Source organism: Centropristis striata, chromosome 11 (genome assembly GCF_030273125.1).
Source record: "Centropristis striata isolate RG_2023a ecotype Rhode Island chromosome 11, C.striata_1.0, whole genome shotgun sequence".
Lineage (NCBI taxonomy): Eukaryota > Metazoa > Chordata > Actinopteri > Perciformes > Serranidae > Centropristis > Centropristis striata.
Genome location: NC_081527.1, coordinates 15,218,221 through 15,245,045, shown reverse-complemented (window position 1 = coordinate 15,245,045; position 26,825 = coordinate 15,218,221). Strand labels below are relative to the sequence as shown.

The 26,825-nt window shown below is 39.4% G+C and overlaps 4 protein-coding genes across 7 annotated transcripts in view; all 4 read left to right on the top strand.

Annotated features, from left to right (window-relative positions):
* Positions 1-7,495, top strand: part of kcnab1b (potassium voltage-gated channel subfamily A regulatory beta subunit 1b) — a 42,290-nt gene extending 34,795 nt beyond the window's left edge. For all 4 annotated transcript variants that reach the window (XM_059344615.1, XM_059344614.1, XM_059344613.1 and 1 more), the window contains 6 exons: positions 3,391-3,476; positions 4,346-4,466; positions 4,559-4,653; positions 4,792-4,912; positions 5,706-5,794; positions 5,902-7,495. In XM_059344615.1, coding sequence (XP_059200598.1) covers positions 3,391-3,476; positions 4,346-4,466; positions 4,559-4,653; positions 4,792-4,912; positions 5,706-5,794; positions 5,902-5,991 — 602 coding nt within the window. In that variant the 3' untranslated portion in view covers positions 5,992-7,495. The remainder of the gene's footprint in view (positions 1-3,390; positions 3,477-4,345; positions 4,467-4,558; positions 4,654-4,791; positions 4,913-5,705; positions 5,795-5,901) is intronic.
* Positions 7,496-8,113: 618 nt separating this feature from the next.
* pask (PAS domain containing serine/threonine kinase) lies at positions 8,114-18,833 on the top strand. Its single transcript, XM_059345259.1, has 21 exons — positions 8,114-8,459; positions 8,693-8,914; positions 9,108-9,337; positions 9,436-9,606; positions 9,686-9,820; positions 10,023-10,157; positions 10,353-10,590; positions 10,927-11,108; positions 11,198-11,327; positions 11,676-11,847; positions 13,097-13,329; positions 13,545-13,662; positions 14,232-14,821; positions 14,907-15,049; positions 15,161-15,328; positions 15,504-15,629; positions 15,919-16,053; positions 16,157-16,356; positions 16,678-16,811; positions 16,928-17,077; positions 17,581-18,833. The coding sequence occupies exons 2-21, from the start codon at positions 8,710-8,712 to the stop codon at positions 17,757-17,759; spliced, it is 3,774 nt and encodes a 1,257-aa protein (XP_059201242.1). The 5' UTR covers positions 8,114-8,459; positions 8,693-8,709; the 3' UTR covers positions 17,760-18,833.
* Positions 18,834-19,047: 214 nt separating this feature from the next.
* On the top strand, positions 19,048-22,311 carry mterf4 (mitochondrial transcription termination factor 4). The gene is made up of 4 exons (XM_059345260.1): positions 19,048-19,201; positions 19,523-19,949; positions 20,095-20,279; positions 21,809-22,311. Exons 1-4 carry the CDS (start codon positions 19,175-19,177, stop codon positions 22,205-22,207), a joined length of 1,038 nt encoding a protein of 345 aa, XP_059201243.1. The 5' UTR covers positions 19,048-19,174; the 3' UTR covers positions 22,208-22,311.
* A 2,012-nt stretch (positions 22,312-24,323) lies between these two features.
* LOC131980267 (probable G-protein coupled receptor 148) lies at positions 24,324-25,292 on the top strand. Its single transcript, XM_059344486.1, has one exon. It carries the CDS (start codon positions 24,324-24,326, stop codon positions 25,290-25,292), a length of 969 nt encoding a protein of 322 aa, XP_059200469.1.
* Positions 25,293-26,825: the final 1,533 nt, after the last annotated feature.

Here is a 26,825-nt window from a genome sequence, read left to right as displayed (position 1 = left end):
ATCAATAAATAAACTTTATAACAATCCCTCTAGCCAGGGGAAAATGAAATGGTACTGTCACAGCATACTGAACACAAACCTAAAGCCATCCATTCAGGATGTTCCTTCAAGTGCCAGAATATCACCTCTGTCCTCAAATGTTCAGCAATAAAAAGCAGCATGCAGGATGAGCTCACCCACTCAGTACCTCAATACTTATCCTCCTTTTGGCTGCACATTCAAAACCTTCTTTCCCACGATCAGAGAACTAAGAAAGGGCTCCATTGGCCATTGAAAATCTCTTGTGGTGTGACATATTGATCACCGCCTTGTTTGTATGCATGAGGAGGATCAATATCAGCTTCTAAATGAGTACAACCCCTCTGCGAAGCAACTGTCAAATAAACCTATAAATATCTACATAAACATCCATCCAAATAAATGTGGACATCAGTGTGTGATGCTGAGTGATTTATTCCACATTCCTTGCTGCACTCTGCAGAAGGGCGCTGTGATACCTGCTGGCTGAAGTTGACCAAATGTTCCCGACTCAGTGGAGTGCTGCTGCTGTAAGAGGTCTCAAGCACGGGCGGATATTTGCACAAACAGAATTTGACCTACATTTCATGCATGCTCTCACACAAAAACAAAAGAAAAACACATACTGTAGTTTACTGACTTACTTACGAATTAGATGAGAATATGTTTACCACTCCAGTGTCTGTAGGTTAATATAGATCTACCATAGACTGTATGTATGAAGTGGATATTGTCACTGTGACATCACCCATTGGTTTGTGTGCTACTGTTTTGACCCCTCAAGGTTGGCATTTTGCCCACTTGGCTATCTCGTGACCATATTTGGACAAAAAGATGTTGCAAAATTATCAGCAAGGTTGTTCAGCATTTTGTTTAAATGAACTGTGAAAGGCTCCACGTCCTAATACAGAGACACAAAAATGTGTAGCGCTCCGCTAAAAAGCAAACCCTCATTATTGTCTATTTTATCTTAAATGGGAACATCATTTACCAAATTAATATAATGTGAAACTACCGATTCAGGCCATGAACTCATTAGGAAAATGTTCACTGAGGTAATGAATGAAGTGAGAAGTAGGTTTGTTTTGTCATTCTTTACAATGTGACTTCTTTCTGCAGCCAGTGGAGTCGCCCCCAGCTGGCCATTAAAAGGAAAGCAGGTTTAAGGCACTTTAGCATTGGACATGCATTGGAAACTACAGTTACCTTAGCTTACTTTGATGTAAAAACTGGAAACAGCTAGCCCAGTTCTATGTAAATGTTACAAAATATACCATCCAACACTTCTAAAGCTTAACTGCGAAAGAAAGCTTTCATGTGCTCCACTCCCCTCACTTGGAATAGCCTTTAAAATGACTTGAAACTAAGACATTTGGTTTCCCTGCTTGATTTTTAAGCTCCTATAAGTGCAATAGTCAGTTGGTACTTGTCAGTGTGCATAGGCATTTTAATATTTTCCACATGTTTTCTTGTGATTATTGTTGTTGCCTGTTACTTAATTAGCTGATATCTTGACCAGGTCTCCCTTGTAAAATAAATATAGTTGATCTCAACAAGACCTACCTGATTAAATAAGTAAATAAGAAAAGCTACTTTTTTTAACTTTTAAGCTACTACTTAAGACATTATATCTTGCTTGTTTAATGTGATATACAAATCAGAGTCAGAATGACATGGTGGGTTATGTGTATTTTTTGGTGAGGGCAGTAGCTTCACAAAGTCTTAAAAGAAGATAATTAGTGAGCTTTAGAGATGCTGGTAGGCGAATTTTGTTGGCTTCACACAGAGCCAAACTTGCTGTTTACCCTGTTTCTATACGTTGTGCTAAGCTGCTGGCTGAATCCATGTGTTTACTGCACAGATCTCATCTAAATTGTGCACCACTCTAATGCATTCAAGAGCCTATTAACTGTACATGTTGTTCATACATGCACACCATTTGCATGTGCCCACAACTTCACCCACATCATCCTCCTTGAAAACCCACAGTGGGCTTATGTGAGTGGGGTGTTGAGGGTGTTCGCTGGATATCTCACCTGAGCACTTCCCTCGGTGTGGCATCTGGTGTTGGAGTTGATGACTCACTGCGGCCTCGTGAGGAGAAAATTTATGTTAAGACTGGCCAGTGGGTAAGCGCGGATGTTGCTGTGGATCAAGTTGTCAAGTTGTCATTGAGGTGGATTATTCACAAACTCTTTTGAACTGCGTGAGCCTCTGAGGTGCCTACTTGGTTCATAATTCTTTTGCTCGTGTCCTTACATCCCTTTAAAATCTCTTCCTCCCTCCCTTGCTTACGGAGCAGATGCACTGTTATTCCTCTACCCTCCCACCTGCTTCACCCACACCCACACACACACTTGCTCTCTGTCTCTCACTGAGCTACATTTTGGTCCAGAGAGAGAACTACTGATGAAAAGGAATCGCTCTTTTTTAATCACACTCTGCTGTGGTCTCATCTCCTTACCCTCGTTTTCAGTCTGCATGCTTCATATTCTGCATTCACAATTTACATTGCTCTCGTAGAAGTTTCATTAATGCATTTTAAGTACAATTACAGACTAAAGCAAGCAATTATAATCCAAAGTAAACACATAACTAACTTTATTGCCGCCTTGTTGTTGTTTTCTTCAGTAATTAGAGAGTTTGTGCACGGCATAAAACAGACCCTCATTCAAAATAATAGCCGTGTTGCCTCCCCCTTTGTGAGATGTCCTCAGTTAAAATCTCCTTTGAGACAAAACTTCACAGTTGTTTTCATCAAATATAATTTTGCTTATCCATTATTCCACCCAGCATTACTTCGTCAGGCACAAATACACAAACCACTAAAGGCCACTGTGGCTGATTTCACCCCCTACAGCTGTAACGATGCTTTTATCAACTGCACAAGCAACATTCTGCCAAGGATGGCTGAGCCTTTTTATTTAAACCCTGCAGCGTTTGGGCCATGTTAAGTCGTATGATCCCCGCCAATGAAAGTCTGCTTACACATTAGTTTGAAAGGATCCAAGCCTTTCTCACAAAGAGGCTGAATACCTTTTTAGCATCATCTTTGTTTTTACTTTCCTGAAGGTGCCAGATTTACCAAAGGCTTTTTTTAAATTTATTGTAGTATTCTTTAAACCATGTTTAAGTCTTGTTTAAGAATGGTTTTAATCCAATAATTTAAGAAAATATGAAATTCTCCTGGACTTTTTGTGTATACTGTGACTTGAATAATGTAAGTTAAGAAGGTCTAAATCAATGTAAATGTAAGTAGAGTTTTTTTAAAAAGCTCTTCCCTGCATGTTATATAAGTTGCACCTGTGGCGCCACCTACTGTTTGATCATTGACAATGTGCATATCTGTTCTTTCATGTTTTGTTTGTACAGAAATAGTGAGAGCAATGACACATGTGATCAACCAGGGGATGTCCATGTACTGGGGGACATCCCGGTGGTCTGCCATGGAGATCATGGTGAGTGACTGAGAAAGTATTTGTCCTTCTTCTAACAATCCACAAAGAATGAGAGAAAAAAACAAATAGTTCTTAGCAAACTGGGATCTTTTTAGGACTGGAAAATATATAGTTATAATCGTTTTTTCTACGACCCTGTTATCATAGTGTTGGAACCTTTTTTAATGGCATGGAACACACCTAGAAACAAAGTTGCTGTTTAAACCTCCTGTTATGCTGCGGGTCAAATTGGCCCATTCCAAAGTTTAAAAATCTAAAAAAAATGTTTTAAATACATTTTAAAAAGTCAATGTCATGTAAAACCATTATATTTAATATGTAGGTCTTTCCAATGTACATTAAAAAAAGTTTTAACATGCATTTTTTATGATAAACGAATGAATTATTCTCATTGAACCATGATCTGTGAGAGAACACCATTGCACTAAATATTGATTTAAATGGTTAGTAATCGATTTATTATGGAAATATAAACAATGTTTATTGTGATTTTTTGGTTTCAATAATCAAACATGCCGCGGGTCAAACTGACCCATGAAGATGATTGCTTTTCCTGAGAAATGAACGTAACAGGAGGGTTAAATCATCACTACTACTTTATTACACAGTTTAATTTGCTTAACATCTTCCCATGTAATTTCAAATGGCTAAACAATTATTAAAATGAATCTATAATGATAAAGAGTATTTTTTTTTGTACTTTAGAAGGGGACATTGAATTCCAAAATGACCTGAAATGTTGAAATGCTTCATGACATACCGAGCAGTGGGAGAGAAAAAAAAGAAACATCTTGAAACATAAAGGTCAGTGCTCCTCATTTCATGAACATTTCTCACAATCTTTTTATTCCCTCTTCACATTCAATTAGGAAGCATACTCTGTGGCCAGGCAGTTCAACCTGATTCCACCAGTGTGTGAGCAGGCAGAGTATCACTTCTTCCAGAGGGAGAAAGTGGAAACTCAGCTGCCAGAGCTCTACCATAAGATAGGTAAGTCTATAGTTAGATTTTCATGTGAATAGATTCGGAGCTGTGATAGATTTGGGAGATTTTGTTGCTCAGTGGACATTGTTGTATCTCAGGTGTGGGTGTGGTATCTTGGTCCCCTCTGGCCTGTGGAATCATCACTGGGAAGTACGAGAACGGCGTCCCAGAATCCTCCAGGGCCTCAATGAAGGTACAGCTTAAATTCTTTTAACCACCTGCCAAACCGTCTTATCCAAGTACAATACCAAAAATTAAAGTTAATCAAGTTTTTTTCTGCCTTATTTTGAGTAATAATTAAAGTTTTTACTTTAATTTCCTGCTGATTTAGCCATACCAGTGGTTAAGGGAGAAAGTAATGAGTGAGGATGGGAGAAAACAACAAGCCAAGCTAAAGGACCTGGCTCATATCGCAGAGAAGCTCGGATGTACTTTGCCGCAGCTAGCCATAGGTAAGAGACGTTATGAACATCCTCATGCTGTTCTTATCCACTGTTTGTAGCTATATGTATGAAAAGTAATACTTGTCAAACTAAGACAGTCCTTTGATCCAGAAGACTATTGTTTGTGCACCTTTGACACCAAAAGTCAACTTTCTTATTTCAAGTTAACCTGAAAATTAACGTCCATACGTAGCTACATCTATGTCACTAACTGCATCCAGTAGTTACGTCTGGAAATAGTTTCTTTAATCAAACCCTGATCTTATTTTCCTAACCTCCACCAAATAGTTTCGGTGTCTAAACAAAACCAAGTAATTCTGTTTTAGAACAATACCAACAAGCTTTTTAACCTTTTGAACCCCAAGCCATTTGTTTTTACATTTTGCTTACTGTGGCCCTGTATTTCACTGCAATGTATACGGTCACCCATAAAGTTGGAATAACATTTTTTTTACCTCTTTCCATGTACACACTGTGACAATGTGATTTATTCTTGACGGATAAAGCGTATATCTTCTCAAAAGTGTAGAATTCAATCTCTTCCAAACATATCACAATGAAAATGAAACCACAATTAACAGAGGATTGTGTCTGAAAACAAAATTATTGCAACTTTATGTGTGACCATAAATAAGTCCTGCAGCTCCATGAAATCTCCATGAAATTTTAAAGGGTTTAAAAACTCCAACCACTCACAAAGAATTGTACCTCACAACCAAATTCTGTGTTTCTCCACATACTGTCTGATACTTTGATAACATAATAGTGCCTGTCAAAAACTTGTCCTTTCCCTGATCTTTAGCTTGGTGCCTGAGGAATGAGGGAGTGAGCTCAGTGCTGCTGGGATCCTCCAATCCAACCCAGCTAACAGAGAACCTGGGAGCCATTCAGGTATAAAAACAATTTCCTACGCCTCAATAGACCTGTATAACTATTTATTACTTGGTCTAGTCAATAAGCATTGATCGTGTGTTCTTCTTTTGTTTCGTGTACTGCAGGTAATTCCAAAGATGACAGCAGGCATTGCCACAGAAGTGGATCATATACTGGGAAATCGTCCTCACAATAAAAAGGACTACCACCATTAGGATGGACCCTGTTTTAGTGAACTATGCTCAAAAAAAGCTTATCAAAGCTCACTTCTCACAGCCATGGCACCATAAGTGCGTGCCCAACTCTGCTTGTGTGCGCGTATGACTGTATGTGTGACTGTGTAAAGTGTTCTGCTTGGCTCCCTGTCTGTATGAAGATCAACCAGTACTCATTGTTGTAAAGTGAGCTACTTGATAAAAAAACATGCATGTTACAGCTATAGCAGCCGGCCACTGGACGGAACAACAGTTAGAGGATCCAGCAAGATGATTTCTGGAGCAAAGTCAAGCTGCTGAGCCACAAATTTAAAGAAGCATCACATTACATTATGGTGACATAGATTACTGCACGATCAAGCTCAAGCTCAAGCTCAAGCTGATTGACCACTAGCATGTGCTGCTTACAATTATGATTAAGGGTGTCATTGCATCAAGAAAAGAAAACCTGAGAAACAAATTATCACATAAGCTCACGGAAGTGCAATAAATACATGAAAAAAGATTAGGTGTATCAAAATGCACCAAATGTTACAGACCTTACTAATTGTTTGTGATGTGAAAAAAAAAATCAATGATGATGTGTTATTGGGCCTGTTCAGCAGACTGGATGATATGCTTACATTTCCCATTGCAGCAGGAGCTGGCCTGTCAATGTGATAAATTATTTCAGTACTGGATTAACTAAAATTCTTCTCACAATGTTGCCGCTAATACCAAGAGAGCTAAGTTAAACTAAAAAAATATTTTTTAAAAACATCTGTACTGACTGTTATATATACAGTATTTTCCTTATTAAGCAGCTATGTCAGAATGAGCTTCTCATGTCCTCATGTTGTATTTTTTTTTCTTTTTGACTTATGCAAAAGTACAGCATAATGTACTTCCCTATTGTGCCCCCTTTTAACCTATTTTAATTTGGACTATGCCAGACGTTCTGTCAGTAACGATAATGTCTGATTGATTTCATTTTAGTCTGTGTTGTGGCTAAAACTTCTGTCTAGTCGAAGTTGGGGAGATGATCCTCCTGAGGGGGAGCTTGTGAATTTAACAAACAAAGCCATGTAGCTAATGAAGAGACTCAGTTAAAAATAAATAATAAATAAATAAAACCATATGGACCCCTGCCATCATTGCACCTGGAACTCTTACCCAACTTCTCTCAGATGCCAGTTTTACATAATAGGATGACCTTTGTTATGTTCTGTTTGTTCAAATGTGTATTTTGGTGTCCATCAGATTTGTACATACAAATAAAGACCTTAGTTTTCATGTTATACGTTTTAGAAAGACTATAGTAATTTTTTTATTAATGTAATGGATGCCTTCTAATTTTCGCCCCTTATGGATTGAAATAACAAAGCTAGAGCAGACTTCTTGTTTGCTGAGTACATTGTAAACCGCAGTAAAAACCTGTGACTTGAAACACTCTGCTGTAGTTAATGCTGTTTGCTGTTGGGGTTTGTCTGTGTCTTCCTGTTTTATAATAAAATAATGTGAGAATTATTTATTTGATGTGTGAAATGTATGTACTCTTTTGTATGGAAGCCAATTTCCACCAGTAAAAGAAAATAATAAGAGGAAAACTTGCCTAAAAATTCCTGTTGTTATTATAATAGAACATTTCCAGAAATAATGACTGAATTTAAATAATGAGTACCTCAAAATAATAATTCAGTATATCAAAATAATGAAAAACATTCTTAAAATAATTGGTATTTTTTTAGTTCCTGATTATCTTGAGAGATACAAAATCATTGTTTTGAGATAACGTTAATTAGCCTACTGTATGGTATATAACTAACTATAAATAATGAGTTTGTATTATCTTATAAATGGATAACTTGTTAGACAATTAGAAAGTAATTATTTGAGAATATTTCTCATTATAAGTCAATACATTGATAATGTCAAGACACTTATTTTGACTGACAGGACTTCTAGACTATTTTCGAAACATTTTCCACTACTAAATTAGGCCCCTTTATTTTGTTGCTTTTGTAACATGGTTTCCATGGAAACAAGGGCGGGTGTTTCCGGCAAATCATCCAATGAGGTGTTCTTGTTTAGAGGGGTGATATTTGATTGGCCCCAGAGGACTTCCTTGAATCTCCTATGATGCCGCTCGAAGCCCGCGGTTTACAAAAACTACTGCTGGACGAGGCAAGAAAGAAGGAAACATAAGACCTTATTTTTTAACTTTCACTAGCCTTATGGGGTGATGCTGAAGTCGTGCCAACACCACAGTAACGTCAGCTCGGAGTAAAGTCGTTGAAAGTGTTTCAAAACTTCAGTTTTAGAACCAAACACAGCACGGCATCGTTTTGTTTGTAGCGGCTGGAACGTTAGCAGATGGCTAGCTAGCCAGATAGCGCAGGGGAGGTTACGTTACCTTGTCAACAAGCGTCAACTGAAACTGTTGTGCCCTGGTAGGAAACAAGCCGCGCAGCTTCTTACTGTGATTTGGGGTGAGTTGTTTGGTAATTAATCTTCAAATCAGACTCAACGTACTAATAACGCATAATAACAGTTGAACCTGCGATAATCAGTTAACCTGTTGGCTACACTCTTGTTACAATGCTGCAATGCATTAATTATCCCTCTGAACCTGTGATAATCAGTTAACCTGTTGGCAACACTCTTGTTACAATGCTGCAATGCATTAATTATCTCTCTATGGGTCAATCATTGTCAATCCCAGCTGGATAACCAAAAGCAATGTCGCTGTCGACTGAGGCTCAGGTTGGGATGAGCCAAGGCAGCAGAGTTAAAGGTAGCACTATTTGTGTGGTTGACGACATCACCTCTGATCGCCTTGAGGATGACTTCGACCTGAATAAGTCCTACCCATGTACTCAGAGACCGCTGTACAAGAGGGGCCTGAGGGCACTGCAACGTCGTTATTACCCTGGCTCCTTGAGAGGTAAGTGTAACTGATTTGGTTGGAAATGAAGAGTCATCAGTCAAAAGACCTAATGTGTTTTTGCTGTTTAGTAAGTTGACATTTGAGTTTGGGACTAGCTGTGTAAACATGTCACTGCAGAATATGGGGAAAATAAAGTGTTTTTGTTTCTTTAAATGTCCTTCTAAATGTCCCTGACTTTGTTTGCTTACAGGTGAAAGTTTGGATGTTTTCACTTCTGTGGCAGCGAGAAACCTCCAGATCTCTAGCTTACATCCTGCCTCCCAAGTTTCTGCTGTCGCCCTGCCACACCCGCCCACTATGTCAGAGGCAGAGGAAAGCTTGTTCAGTCAGCTGACCTCGGGAGATTTTTGTCTATCGGGATCTCCATATGCCCTCAACCCAAACAAAGTCATTCTTACTGTCGACCATAAAACCAGAGAGGTACTGTGTAAGCAGTGCACTTAATGCTCAGCAGAATTGATCAAACAGCCCTGCAACTAGACTGTATGCTGTAAGTGTGTATTATCTAAATTTTTCAGATTTTGTCAGCAAATGAACAGGCCTGCAAACTGTTTGAGTGCACCACCAATGAGCTGATTGGAAAAAAGCTCTCCTGTTTCCTGAAGAAAACCAGTCAGGTCCTGGAAGAAGCATTGGTAGAAGATTTTGCACTTGTAGATGGAACTGTTGCAGCTATATCTGGAAAAGTGGTATGAAATATGCTGACTAAAAGACTTAAATTGAGTTAAAGAGTTTGCCTTGTGTGTTTAATGAGCTTTTTTTCTGGAGGTGGATGCTGTGACATTATCTGGAGAGGTGCCAGTGTCTGTGTGTACCCACAGACAGCCACAAAATGAAGAGCACTGGCTTCTAATGATGGAAAGTGTAGAGAGAGTATCAGCCTTTCTGTCCTTTTCACAAGACGTAAGTATGTCGGTATTAAGCTGCCTCAGTAGTGTGATTTTTTTTTTCATGTGAATTCCTGCTTTCTTGTCATTTTCAAAAAATGTTTTTACAACTTAATGGTATTACTCTTATCCTATCTTCCAGCACATGCTACTAGGTAGTATTACTATTTTCTAACCTATTAGAACAGTTTTTTTTACACTTTTGATGTCATTTCTAGGGCATTGTCCTAACCTGTGACTTAGCGTTAGCCCATCTCCACGGATACCACCATCCTGACGAACTAAAAGGCGTGTCTGTGAAGGAGCTAATCCCCTCTCTACAAATTCCCCTGCACAGTAATGCATTGCCCAAAGTAAGCACACTTTACAGCCAAAACTGTCCCACTCAGCTAAGGAAAGCTCCCTCTCTTAAGCTTTGCTTTCAAGTTTCTGTTTACCAATATGCTTCTTAGACAGTTGGAAAAAGAAATTATATCCTGAAACGTTTTAAGTTCAGGTATTTCTGTAAGTCCCTCATCTTTAACTTTGCTTTTCCTTCACGTTTTCAGATGCTAAGGGTTCAGAGAGTGTATGGCAAAAGCAGATGGAGTGCATTAGTCCCACTGTGTATCAAACTTCAGGGGGCAGTGGTATGTGGGAGGCCCCAACACAAGAACAATGGGACTGGTTGCACCTGCCCAACAGAGAGTCTTGAAAGATCAGATTCTCAGGACAATCAGCCATGCTCTCCTCTCACCTCCTCTGTGTGCAAGTCAGAAGGCGCTAACCCTGAAGAGCCATCCTCTGGTAAGGTGTTCACTTGTTCTTTAAAAAGACCCTAATGCTAGGTCAGAGAGGGATTAAAGAACACTCAATATTATTCTGGTGCATTATCATTGTATGTGTGATGCTGCTCAAGCACTAAACATCCTGCATTTTACAACATTCAGCCTTTTATATTCAGAAAAATAAATCATGTAAAGCCCTGATGAAAATGTAACTACATCTGAAGAAACCATACGCTTGGTTTACCAATCCCATTTGCAAAATGATCACTATAGGGTAAAATAATGTACACTAAAAAGTGTTATTCATCATATATTGTAGTGTAGTGACTTATCTTGTATGTCTCAACTTGTACAGAAGTGAAAGTGGGCAGCATTGTCCTGTCCCAGAGCCCTGCACTGGAGTACTCCGGAACAGTTTGGGCGTTTGCTCCTGTGAGCGGTCTCCTCCTGCTCCACCCTGATGGTTCAATCTACAGCATCCACAGCCACCTGGCTCTCAGTCTGTTTGGCTACGACAAGGACGAGCTACTGAGAAAGGTTAGCCAGCATGACCAGCTGAACAGGGCTGTTTGGAATGACAGCAGTGCCAACTCTCACTTCTGTCTCTGCTGCTTTGTCATCAACAGAGTGTCACTTTTCTGATGCCCGGTTTCTATAGATGGATGTCTGAGTCAGACAGAAAGAACATCTCCTTCTGTGATTCTCAAGCAGAGGTTAATAGAAGTGCAGCCTCATCCAAAATGTCAGGGAAATATGGTGAGCATTTCTTTTGTATTTGTGATTTGTACATGATTTTTCACAACCCATTTGCAGTGATTAGTCTAAACCAGAGGTTTTCACATTATGAAGTGAGGTAGCACAGTATCAGTCTTTCAAAACATCTGGTCTAAACTGTGGTAAAAATAAGAAAAATACACAGGTTTATGTAGTCAAAAAAATATGTGATGTGTCATATCTGTCCAACCAAGCTTTTATTCCAAATATCCAGCCCCCAATGGTGTCCTTTTGTGCCAGTGCTGTTATTCTGTTACTTTCCTCTAAATTTGTTCCTGTCTTGTCATACAGCAAATTAATTTACTTTTCCTTCTACCTCTCAATCTTAAGACCCTTCCTCGCTGGTGGCTGGTGATATGGCCATGGTGAATCGGGCTGTCCAGGGGAGAACCTCCACAGGGAGGGGCAAGATATTCACTGGAACCAGCACCAGGCTGGAGAAACAGGGCACCGCTTTGTCTACACTTTCTCCTCCTGCTGTCACCTCCACAAGAGTGCTTATGTAAGTAGCAATCCCTGTGTCCTTGTCATAAGCCACCTGAATGTTTTTACTCAAGAACTCAATGACTTCCTAGTAGCTACCAAAGGATAGTCTTCCTGAATGTGACCATGTTTAACCTGCAAAGAAATGTATATGTCAGCAGAAATGTCGAGCAAAAAGGAGAACAAATCTTTCTATGATTTATATTTTCACAAAAAAAGGCCCAGACAAAAGCTGCAGTAGCCACATCCAGAGACCTAAAAGCAGCAAACTGCATGTATATTTAATGTGAGTTGCAGTATATATAAAAACATAACAACACTAAGGTCGTCCCTGCTACCTTCTCCGTGTATATAACCAGCCAGTAGAAACACTAAAACAGTCTTTCAGTTACTAATTGTGCAAACATTTCTCAAATTTAAAAAAAAAAATGTTGCAAAGATCATTAAGGGATTCATTAATGTTGTCATATTAAGATTTCAGATGTGAATTTACAATATATTAATACTCCCCTCTTTTGCCATCTGTTGGAGGAATAATGTCACAGCATGTTTGGTTAAAAATACATCTTGATTTACAGTATTTTTTTATAGTGACTTACCAATTTTTAGATTTAGTGAAGAAGGTGAATGTGACATCAAGTGCTTAGAAGAAAGTTTTTTCCCCCATAAAAAAACTTGTTGTTGTGTTATGTATGTATTTTTGTCATTTACAACACTACCAAGAGAAATGAATGTACCACAGTGTTGATAAAATCTCCCTTACATTTTGATGAATGATACGTAATTAAGGTCCTAAAACAATTATGTAGTACAGGTTTTATATTTAGCACACAAGAGCGCATGGAGAAAATAAAACTCACCTGAAAGAAAACATGAAAGCTTATAGTCTTATAGAACATGGAGTAGTGGGGAACGTCAGCCTCTTGTGGCTGAAATGAATATTACAACAACAAATATTACTTTTTGTGTCTGGTGTCTCACACCAAGCAAGCTAATTTAGCTCATTGCTAGATAATTCCTTTTGATCCAGAAAATTTGCAGGCAAGAAATAACAATGATCAACAAATACTATAAACAGTAGGTAAAAAAACAATGTCAATAAAGGCTTCAAGAGTTTGGACATTTTTGGTTTTGGTACCCTGAACATGCAAAAGTGATTATACTTTACTCTTAAATAGCGGTATGAATCCTGCTCTTGAGTATGATTTTTTTTTCATTCCTATTTGATCCTGATTGCGATTTCAATAATCCAGCCATTATTTCCTCAGGGCTGATGACACTACAGAGCTGATGGAGGAGGCAGCCCAGGTTGCTCCCTGTGCTACTCAGCTAGACAGTGCTGATACCACTCAGGCACTCCTCAAGACATTTGCCTGGGTGGACCCTCCAGAGGAAGAGACCTACTGCATGGTTCCCGCCGAGCCACTACACCACAACCAAGAACAGCCGCTTGGCAGTAGAGTTGATAAAAAGAATCCATCTGCCATCAATATTATCCCAGGTATGATGAGGTATAAACTGTTGTAGTTTTTGTGTTTCATTTACTGTAATATATTTGTAGTCCTTCCTTGTGAAACAGAACCTAAACTGCAGCTTATATTGGAATGGGTTCTGAAACTGAAACTTCACATTGTGTGGAGGGATTTTAATGTTTACAGTGAGAAATGGCTTTAAATGAGTAAATGTATTTTTTGCGTTCTTTTTTCCCCTCTTTAGACACTCCTAATCAAAATGGACGTGCTGTTGGCACCGCACCTGATCTAGGCAAAGACCAACGCTCATGTGCCTCTGTCCTCCAGGACTCGAGCTATGAGGTCATCTCACTGGAGAGCAGGTGAGGGGAAAGTTGCATTTCTTTTTCTCATGAGACATTTTACTCACCACATTTTAAGCACCAAATATATCACTGTCTTTACCTAATTTTCAACAGTGGTTAATAGATGAGGGGAAATTAGCACTGCTTTGCACACTACATCTTTGAAGAAAATAAAATATTTTTCTCCATCTGCTCATTTGAGTGTCAGTGCCTTCAAATTGTTTAGGCTCTTTCGGTGGCTAAAGTTATACTAAAATGAAGTTGAGAGAAAGTATCTGTCCTGGCATGAAGTTCTGCCATTGGATTTATTTGGACTGAATCACTTTTTGACTTGCATCATTTACAGGCAAGTAGCCACTGAAATAGGCCAGAATTTTTAGTGATGCAAATGGTGGTGCAGCTATAATTGTCAATGACATGCCAGGGATTGGAAGAAAAACTGCAAACATTATTCAGAAATGATCATATTTCCCCACTTCCTTTTGATAAACTAATACCATCTGGATTTGTTTAATCGGGAAACATTTTGCCAATCTAGTGCCATCAGTTGTTCTTTTTCATCAATTTATTGAAACTCATTTTCCCAGGTCATCATCTGGCTTCTGTGAAAAGTTTGCTGGGCATGGTGGTTCTGATCCAGGCCAGACAGAGGACTCTCGTTCAGCACACGTAGTGGACTCTGCCAGCTGTTTCCTGGACCTTATTAGTAATGGTGATCTGGTGACCCGGGCCCTGGCTGATCTAGATCTGAGTGGTAGTGTGGAGCTTCTCAGCGGTGGAGGGTACAATGATGATAACCAAAACTCCATGACATCCTGCGATACAGCTGAGCTCCTGCGTACTCCCTCCCCATGTGTCGTAGAGTCTGACCAGGAAGCAGAGCCTGTAGAGAGTGGGAACGCTGTGGTAGAGTTAAAAAACTCAAGTGAAGAGCAAATAGAAAACAACCACCAGGGCGAGCAGGGTCAGTGGACAGCTGTCTCTTCAATTCATAAAGAACAGAGCAGAGAGTTCTGCATGCAAACCAACAGCGAGATTCAGTCAATGACAGACGCTCCTGCCACATCCACTCCCAAGAAACAGAAGGTGAATGGGCACACCCAGTCCTCAGACACTACACAGATACTGGAGGGTCGATATGAAGGAAGCGCGTACCACAGAGATGGCACACGAGTAGGTTGGTACTGCAACAACTGAAAACGTTTGTTTCCCTCAAAAATGTACACAAAAAGACTTCACCCAGTGCCTATTTTTCTCTCTAGGTGTACAGTGTGATGTGTGCAGGACGAAGCTCCCTGATGGAAGCTCCCTGTTCTGTGTGTGGATGAGCAGGCCTGGCCAGCAGGGGGCACTGTTTCAAACAGATCGATCACTGCACAACCAATCAGGAGTCAGTCTAGGAGAGGTCAGTGGCAGTCATTAGTAATATGTTAGCATGGCACTTAATCCTTATTTATCAAATATGAAAAGTGTTTTTCTATGTTCAACTTAATTCTTTTCTGCTTTCCTACATTAGAGGATTGGTGAGGCCAGTCATGGGGAGGTTTTGCGCTCCACCATGGACCTGGAGCAGTCTCGAGCCTGTGACGGGCAGTTTGAAGAAGAGTACCAGCCTCTTAAAGCTGTTGGGAAAGGAGCCTTTGGTTTTGTCTGGAAGGCACTAAGACGCTGTGATGGAATGGAAGTAAGAAACATTAATCCGGAAACCTATCCCATTAATGAAGATAAGATATTCAGCAATTTTCTATGTAGAAATATTTGACATCGGTTGTTATTGTATAAAAACCATGATAAACCATTAGATTTGCAAGGGTGATATGACTGTTGTGATGAAGTGGCCTCTTGCTGTATATTTGTAGGTTATAGTGAAGTTCATCAGCAAGTCCAGGATAGTGAGTGACTGCTGGGTAGATGATCCAATGCTGGGACGAGTCAGCCAGGAGATTGCCATACTGACACGAGTACAGCACCACAACATAGTCAAGGTAACTGCATTATGGCGTCAGAGCCTCTTAAAGGGATAGTTCAGTTTTGAAATGGAGTTGTATAAGAGGTACTTATCCTTGGTCCCTAATTTAGAGAAGCAGGCAGCAGTACCGACACAGAAGCTAAGCGATATACTGCTGTGTATGGGGCAGTAGCAAAATGTATAACACTACGGATGAGTACTTCAAACAGCCCACACAAAATTCTGAATTGTCCCTTTAAGACAAAAGATTGTAAAAAAAATCATCAAGCTCAATTATTAAGCTCATCTTATTTCTGTGTTACTAGGTGTTGGAGGTGTTTGAGAATGGGAGTTACTTCCAATTGGTGATGGAGAAACATGGAGATGGCCTGGACCTTTTTGAGTTTATAGACATGCAGCCAAGGCTGGATGAGCCCTTAGCCAGCTACATTTTTAGACAGGTATGAACATGGCAAAGAAAATGCATCTGACCGGAGAATGTTTTCTTAAAATGAGAAGCGTTCTCTTGGTCCTTACTAAACTGGATGTTTTTTATCTTCCCAGCTGGTGGCCGCTGTCTTCTATCTGAGGACTAAGAACATCCTTCACAGGGACATAAAAGACGAGAACATCATTATTGACAAATGTTTCCATATTCGACTAATAGACTTCGGCTCTGCTGCCATGATGGCTCCCAGGAAGCTATTTTACAATTTCTGTGGGACGCTTGAGTACTGCTCCCCGGAGGTGCTTCAGGGAAATCCGTAAGTACATAATACCTGAAAATGACGTGGTATTTTTTGTTCCTTTTCATAAAGCAACAAATAAGAAATTTCATATTGGTCCCCTTTTTATAGGTGGTAAAGTAATTGCACAGTTCAATCAAGGGAAAACAGAATTAAGGTCAAAGAAATGTTTATATTCCTGTATGACTTTTATGACCTATTGTACTTTTACAATGTACCGTTAAACTATATGTAGATTCACGGATATATTGATCGTAAAATCATTAACAGACAAATAAAATGCTTCAATGTTATCATTATAAACTTATTTTGATTGTTTGTTTCCATGTTTGGTCTTAGCTATGAGGGTCCAGAGCTGGAGATGTGGTCTCTCGGGGTGTTGCTGTACACTCTGCTGTTCAGTGAGAACCCTTTCTGTGGTGTTGAGGAGATCCTGGATGCCAAACTAAAGCCTCCGTTCCCGCTCTCTCCAGGTATACTGCAGGTTTTTTGGCAGCTAATAGTTTTTATTTACTGTCACTCAGGTGACAAATTAGTCATTATTTTCCAAAATTGTATGTGCTGAAATTTTATCTGTATGCACTCTCAGACTTGAATGATGTGTTAAGTGCGCTGCTGCACCCGGATCCCACTCAGAGAATGACTCTGGACCAGCTGCTGCTGCAGTCCTGGATCAGTCAGCCCATTTCACTGGCAGATTACAGCTGGACTGAGGTGGTCCCTGCAACTCAGAGCTTCTGTGAGTACTCTTTTTTTCTTTGTAGAAGACACGGTTAAAATACTGCTAACCACTAACCACTGATATGTCAGAGAGAATCTTCACTAGCATAACACTGTACATTCTGCAAACTACCATCGATAGTGGTTGCAATATATTTTAAATCACTCAGATTCATAATTCTAAATTGACAGCCTGCAGAACTTCAAAGTACAGACATCGTTGCAGATAAAAAAGGATTCAGCATCGTGTTGAAGTGAGCTGAGTCAAGTTGAGCAAAGCCATACCATGCAGTGGTAATCGACTGATAATGACCAGCCATGTGCCTTGGCCAGGCTTGTTTTGATTGGTTTAACTTTAGTGGTTCTTAAATACATATAACTCATTAATGAGTGTTTTTTTATGCCACCCTTTTCTTTGTGTTAATGCTACCATAAAGAATCTGTACGATCTGTAGTTTCTGTTTTTAAAGTAAAGGCTGTGATTGCTCATCATGTACTCAGGACCCTCTCTTCCTTTAACAGGCTCACCACAGCCCCAGGAGTCCAGTCCTAAACTGTTCGTCATGCAAGGCTTGTTCCCAGATGAACATGATGAGACTCTTCCTGATGATGATGAGGAGGAGGAGGAGGAAGATGAGGATGACAGGTTGTCAATGGTTGCCCTGGAATCTGAGCTTCAGAAGTATCTCCATGAAGATTAACAACTGAATTTAAAGGAAGTGGAGCCCAACCATCCGTCCAACGTGTATTGTGTGGTAGTACTAAGAGGACATACAGTGCTAAATAAGGAAAGGGAAGCTTGTCTTAGTCCAAGGCCATAACCCAGCTCTACTGAGTAGAGTGTTTCAGAGACAAATGTACCTTTGCCTTTATGAATTTACACAACTGGCTATCAGGTGTAATGAATAACAATGTCAGGCAAAATGTGCGTGTTTGACATATTCATGATTACTTGAGTGAAAGCAAAAGCATCATAATGTAGCAGTTTTTTTTCCTTTTATGTAATCTATTTTATTTATTCTTTGATGGAGGCAAATTTTGAATAGTAAATGTTTCAGTAATTGTTTCAGCTTTGCCACCAAAACACACAAGTGACTACAACCTTGAGTTGTTTACCTCAGAGAAACCACATGGGGAATTAGGTTTGATTGAAGGGAAATGTTCTGTTGATCCCACTATTTTAAGAGTTTTATGTTCATGTTTTTAGTCTTTAGTGTTTTATTTAGAAATTGTAAGTATATTTTACAATATTTTATCTATTTATTTTTTTACATTAAAAAATATTTGACCAAAACTTTTCCTTTTTATATGACTAAGGAATTACCTGTTGATCAGAACTGTAGAAGGTTCCTTGGTCATTCAAACACTAATGCTGTTAATGTATTTTAATTTTATGTTCTTCATGCAATCAGTAAACAGTAAATTATTAAATGACGGTGCTGTAAAAAATGTGTCACGTTGCTGTTTCAAACATGGTGAAGTACCAGATAGCTAACACAGCAGCTGCTTGACCTGGCTGATTCAAACTGCAGCTCTATATTGGATTTAATTTGTCAGAAATTTGAGGGGAAAAATTACTGAAAAAAACTATTGTAATTGATAATATTCTGCCTACCTGCCTTGTCTTGGTATATTATACCCTTATAAATAAGGAGATTGTTGTATATCATGTAGAATAAGCATATTGTGTTTCTTTGCTTAATACAATGTAAGGTTTGGGTTAGAATAAAGCAATAGATGTGTAATTAAATTCTGATTAAAAAAACCCAAATGATCTGAATCTGTTTATTCTAGTCCGTTTGCTCACAAATCACAAAAATGAATCAACAAAAACTGTCAGGCTACAGTGGTCCACTTTTTAGAGTATACAGAGTACTCTGGGGAATCCCAAATCCATCTAATGGTATTGAATGTCATTAAAACGTGTCGTTTCCGCTTTTGTAAAACCATCAGTAATGGTTTCTAACCGTCTAAAGATGAATTATTCAAATGATTGATTTTCACTTCTGCCGTGCAACCTCTTACTTAGTATATGCAGTTCTCTTCGAGCAAGCGGAACCTTTGTCTTCTAACCTGTTTCGGCTGAAAGACGGAAGTATATGTACGACGGACAAGCATGGGTACTCGACTTGCTGCGCGTCAGGTGAATGAGAATGCCACAAAACATGACGATTTTCTATTTATTCAACTTAAAATACAATAATTAAATTGTAAAACATTTATTCTAATAAGTCAAATACTTTTAAAATACCAAAGAACGTACTGACAGCCCACAAGCTTTCGCTATAACCTTCATGTTTGCTAACTTATGCTAATGATATCAGGGATGTCTTATTAGCATGTCTTCGCCCAACTTATCTTCTGTAATTGCTGTACGGCCTTAACAGTGACCATTGTTCTGCTCTGACCATAATCCTCAATTTAGATTAAAACACGGACGTAACATGGTGTTTTTTCCCCACAGGTTCTTCAGTGGACCTCTTATGTATTCAGTCCACTTCAGTTTAGGAGATGCCACCGCCAGCCTCTATGCACCGGGTGCAGGTTGCTCTGTTCCTCAACCAGCAGCAAAAGTACTCTGGAGTCCACACAACACAACCATGACCTCCATCCTCTCTCCACGAAGCCAGTCACTCATCTGTCCCTGAGCTCTCTGTTGGATATGGGATTCACAGACTCCCAGGCAGAGCACATATCTGAAGCCATTTCCAAACTCAAAGGAGGACGTGCTGCCACAAATGCCCTGTCAACTCTCACAGAGCTGTTTATCTTGGGCCTCAATCCTTCTAGTGTGGTGAAACTGCTGGGAAAATGTCCTGAACTTTACACTGTCAAAGAATCACAGCTCCAGCAGCGCATAGCCAACATGCGGAAACTAGGTTTAGTTGAAGGTGAGATGATGATCTCTGCAGCAAAGTTTATCACAACATTGTTGAAGCATTGTTTTAGGTCTATATACTTCATGCTCAAAGTACTCAACATTAATGTGATGTTCTCTATAATAATCAAACCAGTATTTCCCCTTATCCCCCTTAGGCAGTCTTCAGAGAGTTGTGTCCTATTACCCCCAGATCCTGACTGTGCATGTGAAGAAAGTAAATCATACGGTGGCGTTCCTCAGAGAGAAGTGCCTCTTTACTGTCCAGCAGGTGACGGACATCCTCAGAGATAGTCCGGCCGTAGTACTGGAAAACATGGATCAGCTGGAGTACAAGTTTCAGGTCAGTATTTCAGGTCATTCACTGGTTCCAGCTCAGTTTGTGATCTTCACGTTTTAGACTGTTAGTTTGATAAAACAAGCAATTTAAAGGAATAACCTCTGGAAATATTTGATTGACCATTTTTTACTGGTTTCAGACATCTTATAGAATAGTTGATTAATCAATAAATCAAAGTAGAATCTAAAATAATAATTAGATGCAGGCCTAAACGAAATATGTGGAAGTTCAATATTTCCAGAGACAGGCAACAGCTCCCATGGTACAGCGCTGTTATCTCTGTATGACTGTAGATTTATTGACTTCCTCAAAACTTGACCAAACATCACATCAAAGGCCACTCATTGTAAAAGATAACAGTTCACATAGCCTTTGTCCCAGTTCAAACTAGACACTAATTACATACAGTATACACTATTTACTTTTCCACTTAGTGTACAAGGAATCAACATACTTTATCGTTTTACTCCAACAGGAAATGATACTTGCTCGTCAGTCTCTTATTTAAACTTCACAAACGGACAGTATTTTATATATATATATATATATATATATTAGTTTTCCAGAGGGGTTCCTGTAGCTGTTTCAACACCATTGCTTTAACTATTTTTTTGCTGTTTTTTATTTTTTATTTTCTTCCATTGTGGAACTATGCTGTTCATTAATAGCTCAGTTAAAACCATGTTTAGTATACATACTGACTTTTTTCAGTAATAATGCTCCAAATGCTCTTTACCTGCTGAGAAGTATGTGATTGGGACACTTCTGTACTACCCTACTCCCTCTGGTGGCCATAATTAAACTCTACATTAAACTACATCTCTTGGGCATTAGTGGCAGTGTTATTAAGTGGCAGGGCTGCTCGATTATGGCAAAAATCATAATCGCAATTATTTTTGATCAGTTATCACTTTTGAGATCTCAATTATTTAACATGATTACTCATTGACTTTGGAAACATCATGAATTTAGTTTAAAATAATATATGAAAATGTTCTCTTTTGAACTTCCTACTTCAGATATAATTAAATTGAAAAGTAAGTTTTAAAAAATACATTTAAAAGATAAGATGAATAAATAATATAGAAATATGTATACATTAAAATGTATAATATAAAAAATACTCAACGAAAAGAAATTAGATAAAAAATGAAATAAGATACTATGAAAGAAACTGTTGTAATGTTAGTGCCATAGAACTAGGTCATAATCATGCAATAATTATAATACTATCCTATTCTAATTGTATGGTTATTGCACTGCCACAGCCTACTGAAAACTACTAAACATATATTCAGTATATAAAACAAAAATAAATTGGACCAAAACAAATCTGATGAAATGTTGTAGTTGTAGTAATTACCACAGTTCCTAAACATATATTCAACATTTGGGTAAACTATATTCATCTTATTAAAGTCAGTAACTCAAAGCTTAAGTTACTCTCTTGCTGTAAATACACTGTATCTAAAAAAACTAATATTACAATTGTTGTTGTTTATAACAGCATATATTTACTCATCTTTCCACAGTACGTCTACTTTCGAATGGGTGTCAAACAGGCGGCGATGGTGAAGTCCAGGTTGTTCCGTTTCACTCTGGACGAGGTGCGCTGTCGACACTGTTTCCTGGAGCGCAGGGGTCTGTATCAAACCCCAGACAAGAAAGGACAGACGAGCATCCTCAACCCCGCACTGGACAGCATCCTCAAAGTGGACCAGGACAGCTTCCTCACACGTGTGGCCAAAGCGTCAGAAGAGGAGTATGAGGTTTTTAAGAAACTGTTGGCAAGAGAGTGCAAGGAAGAGGAGCTGCAGGGAAGAATTGAAGCTGATAGTGATGATGATAGTGGTGATGATGATGATGATGATGATGAAGATGATGAGGAGACTGAAGGGAGAAGTGGGTACAATAAGAGGAGAAAGAAATGACTTTGACAATGTGAGAGGGACTGAGTGAACTTATTGAAAGAGGAAATTACATGATCATGGGAGTGATGATGGTGATAAATGAAACAATAAACTGTGTCATATTACCTGTTTGTTCTATAGTAATTTCTTATCTAAAACACGTGGAAACTATGTTGCACTTGTTTACTCGTTCTCTTTTGAAACTCATCATGACACCAAGGGATTGAACTGACTGAACTCTCCAGTTTGAATTTGATTTCTGTGTTTTTATAAGTGGCTGCCTCAGGCCGTAAGATGTGATGGGATCCACACATTGATGCCCTCTGAGGTTAGGCTGATGAGTTCAATGTATGGAAGAATTATAACTGTCATGTGTGAGCATGTTGAATATTTTCTGCAAAGTAAACGTTCTGCCGTTCAGATTCTGTTTTCAACTTTGCTTAAAGGGTTACCTTAGATTTTTTTAGGTGAACTTGCAAGTAATAAGTACCTTGTTTACTTATCCACAGTGTAATAACAATACGCTCCCAGTTTAGAGAAGCGGGCAGGCTCTACCGGACTCCTTTAACCAAACAGTCATTTTACCTCACAAAACACGGTAGTTGTTGGTCTGCCTTTGCCTCAATCAGTTAGTTAGTTAGTTTGTATTATTGTACAACTTTCATGTTTTGAAGGGTTAGTTCAGATTCTCAAAGTTACACAGCAACACCTGTGTCCTGCAAGGTAAAATTACTGTTTTTGTCAAAGGTGTCTGGTGGCTTTAATGAGAACATAATGGATTCAGTTCCTTGTGAAGGGCTGGGAGTCATGGCAATAGTTGAGTGTCAACCTCAACTATTGTAGGTAATGTAGGTAATACACTGATTATATATAAGTACCGCATACAATCCCACTTAAAAAACTGAACTTCCCCTCTAAGTGACCCCACAAGTAAAGGCGATTTCAGAGGCCTAACTGCTTTGATGCTTGCAGTAAATTAAAAGGAAATTGTGAATCTAATCAATTTAATCTACATGGTTTTCAAATGATTTAAAGATAATCTGATTTGAAACATCCTGGACAGAAAACGCAGATAAAGTTACAGCGTGAGGAGCAGCTAAGGGGATGAAAGCTCCACCCCGTTACTATGTGACAGCAAAGTGGCTGTAGCTTTCTCCATCCCTATATTATCTGTATGAGTCAACAAAAGGTTGATCAGATAAGGCCAGCGGGTGAGACGAGTCATACAAAACATCCATTGATTTATCGGAGCGTTGAGCCTAATGGATGTGGAACACGGAGAGGTTTTTCTACTCTGGATATCAAGTAAGAAAACGTACCTTTGGTCAATCAATATTTTGTCAATAAGTGTATGCTCAGTTTGAACAGAACCAAGTGATTTTCAGTTTTTGTCTCAAGTGTTTTGAGTAATTTAGGGATGTGGTGGTGACATAATTATTGTGTTTGTATTATTAACAAATGTTTACTGTAGGTACATTTATGTATAGTAATATTCACAAAATATTTTTTTATCCAAACTGCAACCAAAGTCATTTTTAACATTGTCTATGTATATTTTAATTGTGTTTCCCACTCTTTAGCAGTTAATAATTAACAACTTCAGCTTCTTCTTTTGCATTTGTTTTCATTTGCAAGATAACACTGAAAGGTCATAGTCCATTACTGTATGGGCATATTTTAATTTCAGCCTCTCATTTTCCTAATGATCTGGGCTTACATCGGCTGTACTAGAACTAAGAGGAACACTATAAAAGTTACATCAATGTCATTTTGATTAAGTCAAGTCAAGTCAATTTAATTTCTATAGCACATTTACAGACGGCTGAGCCATACCAAAATGCTTCACATAAAAGTGCATAAATGCGTATTAAGACTAAGTCAGCCAAAGCAATGCATGAAAAATGTATTACAGGTTTGCACAGCTTGTAATACATCATCATCATAGTGATGGATATATGGAAAGCTTGAGAGATAATGTTGTATGACCAAAGTTCATAATTCAGAGTTACTTTGTGTGCACTGACTCATGTGTAGCTTTATGTAAATTTGAGTCCTTTCATTAACAGGAAGCTGCTGGAGGAAATAGTCTACACACCTCAGTTGGAGCGTCTGTGCCGCCCTAACTCTAACAGACAAAATGACACCATCAGTGCTCATTTCAAACCTCACAGAGGACTGGGTGGAGAGTCTGCAGAGGTGGCAGCTTGATTTTTTTCTCATCCCTACCACAATCATCACTCTGGCCACGTTGGTGGCCAACCCTGTTCTCCTGACGTGCATCTTCATGTCCCGTGCCCTGCGTCAGGAGACACGTTACCTGCTGGTGGCCAACACCCTGGCAGCGGACATGCTCTTCCTCATCGTCAACCTGATCACAGTGATCTGTAACACCGTCAGAGCTCAGACTCCCTGGCTGGTTTGTGAACTGCTCACAGCTATAACTGTCACCTCCTACTGCTGTGCCATCCTCACCGTCACCCTCATGGTGGTCGACACCTACGCTGCGGTTCGCTGGCCGCTCCGTTACCATGATATTCTTCCACCTGCCCGCACCCACTGTATACTTGTGGGAGTGTGGGTGCTGGCAGCCATGTACCCTTTCAGCCTTGTGATCATGATGGAGGTGGAGAGGGGAAATCCCCATCAAAGTGTGTCTGTGTGTCTGGTCCTCATCTCCCTTGGCTTCATTCAGCTCAAGAACACAGTGGCGATCTACATCTACTTCTTTGTAGCTGCGATTATCTGTGCTTTGCTCATTTTTTTCTGCTACATCCGGCTCTACATGGTAACAAGGACCCAAGGCATCTGGCAGAGTCGCTTCTCGAGGGCCCGCGTCACGCTGCTGGCCCATGGGGTTCTTCTTCTGCTCTACTTTGTCCCCGGCTTCGTTTTCACCCTGGAGCTCTTCTTGTTCAGAACCACAACAGAGAACCACAAAAGTCAGGATGTTCGTGTGTGGGTCAGCACAGTCAATATGTGCGTGTTAATGTTGCTGCCAAGAGCATTTGCTCCATACCTGTATGGGCTGAGGTACAGGGAGATCTCTGACACTCTAATGCAGCTGCTGCAGCAGCACACAAAACTCAGCCCGATCACAGTTAAATGATGACACTAATGAACTGCCTATTATTTAAACTTCTGCAATGGAATTACATGTGGTTGCCCTACAACAAACACAAATGTACCTGCAAGGGCAGTTTCCAGGATTAATGGTCGACCAATATGTGTTTGACGATGCAGATTATCTCTAAAATGGCATTAATCGTTGACTGATTGTTCAGTTATGTTGTTGTATATTGTCTAAATGTTTCAAAAGCTTCCCCCAAATACCATTTAATTCTGGTAGAGAAACACTGAAATTCCTTCATTTTTTGTCTTGCTTTTTTTGGCATACTGCAGGAAAATTTAAGAATAGTCACTCTAAAACACCACGTGTAATTTGTGTCTAAATTTGGAGCATAAACTCCTCCTCAGCTCGTTAAAACCCCCAAATTCCCAGAAAGAATACTGAGGACATGTCCATTGCGTTCTCAGTCCTTGTTGCTGCCCTGTCAATGTTTTCCATTGCTTCACCTCTCAGTCATTCTGGTCTTTTCTTCTCAATAATGCATACCATGGCTACAGTAAATTGGTATTTCAACATCCCTGCCAACTGTTGTCTGATGTTTTGTGTGTTCAATAACAAGAGCTCTCACTATGGTGAGGATCCAAAAAAAACCCCTTGCTTTCCAAGTTTATGTCCCAGTGTTGAGACATTTTAATCTTTTAATTTTAAAAGAATAAACTATACAACCAAAACATGTATTTTTTATCATCATTATGTAATGTAAAAGCCATGCCACTGACACCGACATGACACTCAGCCTCAGTTTTATGAGCTCACTGTAGTAACAAAGCACTTAACTCCATTTGTCCTTAAAGCCGTGTTTGTCTAAAAATGGATGTCCAAGAAGATCATTAACAAATGGCTGCCTGACTTGGCAATTTAAAGCCTCAGAGGAGAGAAAGGAGCACCATCCCTCATTAAGAAAGGTGTGGTGGATAATGATGAGTCAGACATCCTGGCTGCAGGGACTTATCTCTGTCTCCGCTGTGCGTCATGTGTAACCGGTACAACAACTCAACAGCAGAGGGACACATTCGTCTGTCCGCTGGCTCTGCGTCACTGCTTTTTCCTGCAGTTAGTTTAAGTGTGTTTGCTTGGTATAAAGCCACTGGTCCTTGCTCTCTTCACACATCCACTAAACATGTGCTCCTGGTGCTCACTGTCATCGTTTCAACAACTGGAGGTGGATCAGGAACGTCCAAATATCACATTTGATATTGCTTGCCATTTTTGTACACAACTTTAATAATACAATATGTTTGATTCTTTCCTGTGTTGACTGATTTACCTGTTTTTTGTTTGCTCCTGGCAGTGATACTTAGTCTCTATTTTCCTCATAGTCTGTCGTTTCGTGGAACCTGTAGAGGACATGCCTGAGGGTTAAACACCTGTCATGTGCAGTATTCTCACCTGTTCTGAGCTGTGCCTATTTCATCCATTCTCTGAAGTTGGTCATTGAGTTGCTGATGTGTCTCAACTTGTGAATGTTCCAGTTAGTGTGTATTATTGATGGATTTTCACTGTGCCTCTCTG

Excerpts from the sequence above, each read along its gene's own strand:
- LOC131980267 (XM_059344486.1), top strand. The coding sequence starts at position 24,324 with ATGACACCATCAGTGCTCATTTCAAACCTCACAGAGGACTGGGTGGAG.
- mterf4 (XM_059345260.1), top strand. The coding sequence starts at position 19,175 with ATGGGTACTCGACTTGCTGCGCGTCAG. Across the intron at positions 19,202-19,522 it reads CTCGACTTGCTGCGCGTCAG|GTTCTTCAGTGGACCTCTTA; the intron begins GTGAATGAGAAT and ends TTTTCCCCACAG. Across the intron at positions 20,280-21,808 it reads AGCTGGAGTACAAGTTTCAG|TACGTCTACTTTCGAATGGG; the intron begins GTCAGTATTTCA and ends ATCTTTCCACAG.
- pask (XM_059345259.1), top strand. The coding sequence starts at position 8,710 with ATGTCGCTGTCGACTGAGGCTCAGGTTGGGATGAGCCAAGGCAGCAGA. Across the intron at positions 10,158-10,352 it reads ACAGTAATGCATTGCCCAAA|ATGCTAAGGGTTCAGAGAGT; the intron begins GTAAGCACACTT and ends TCACGTTTTCAG. Across the intron at positions 11,848-13,096 it reads ACCTCCACAAGAGTGCTTAT|GGCTGATGACACTACAGAGC; the intron begins GTAAGTAGCAAT and ends TTATTTCCTCAG.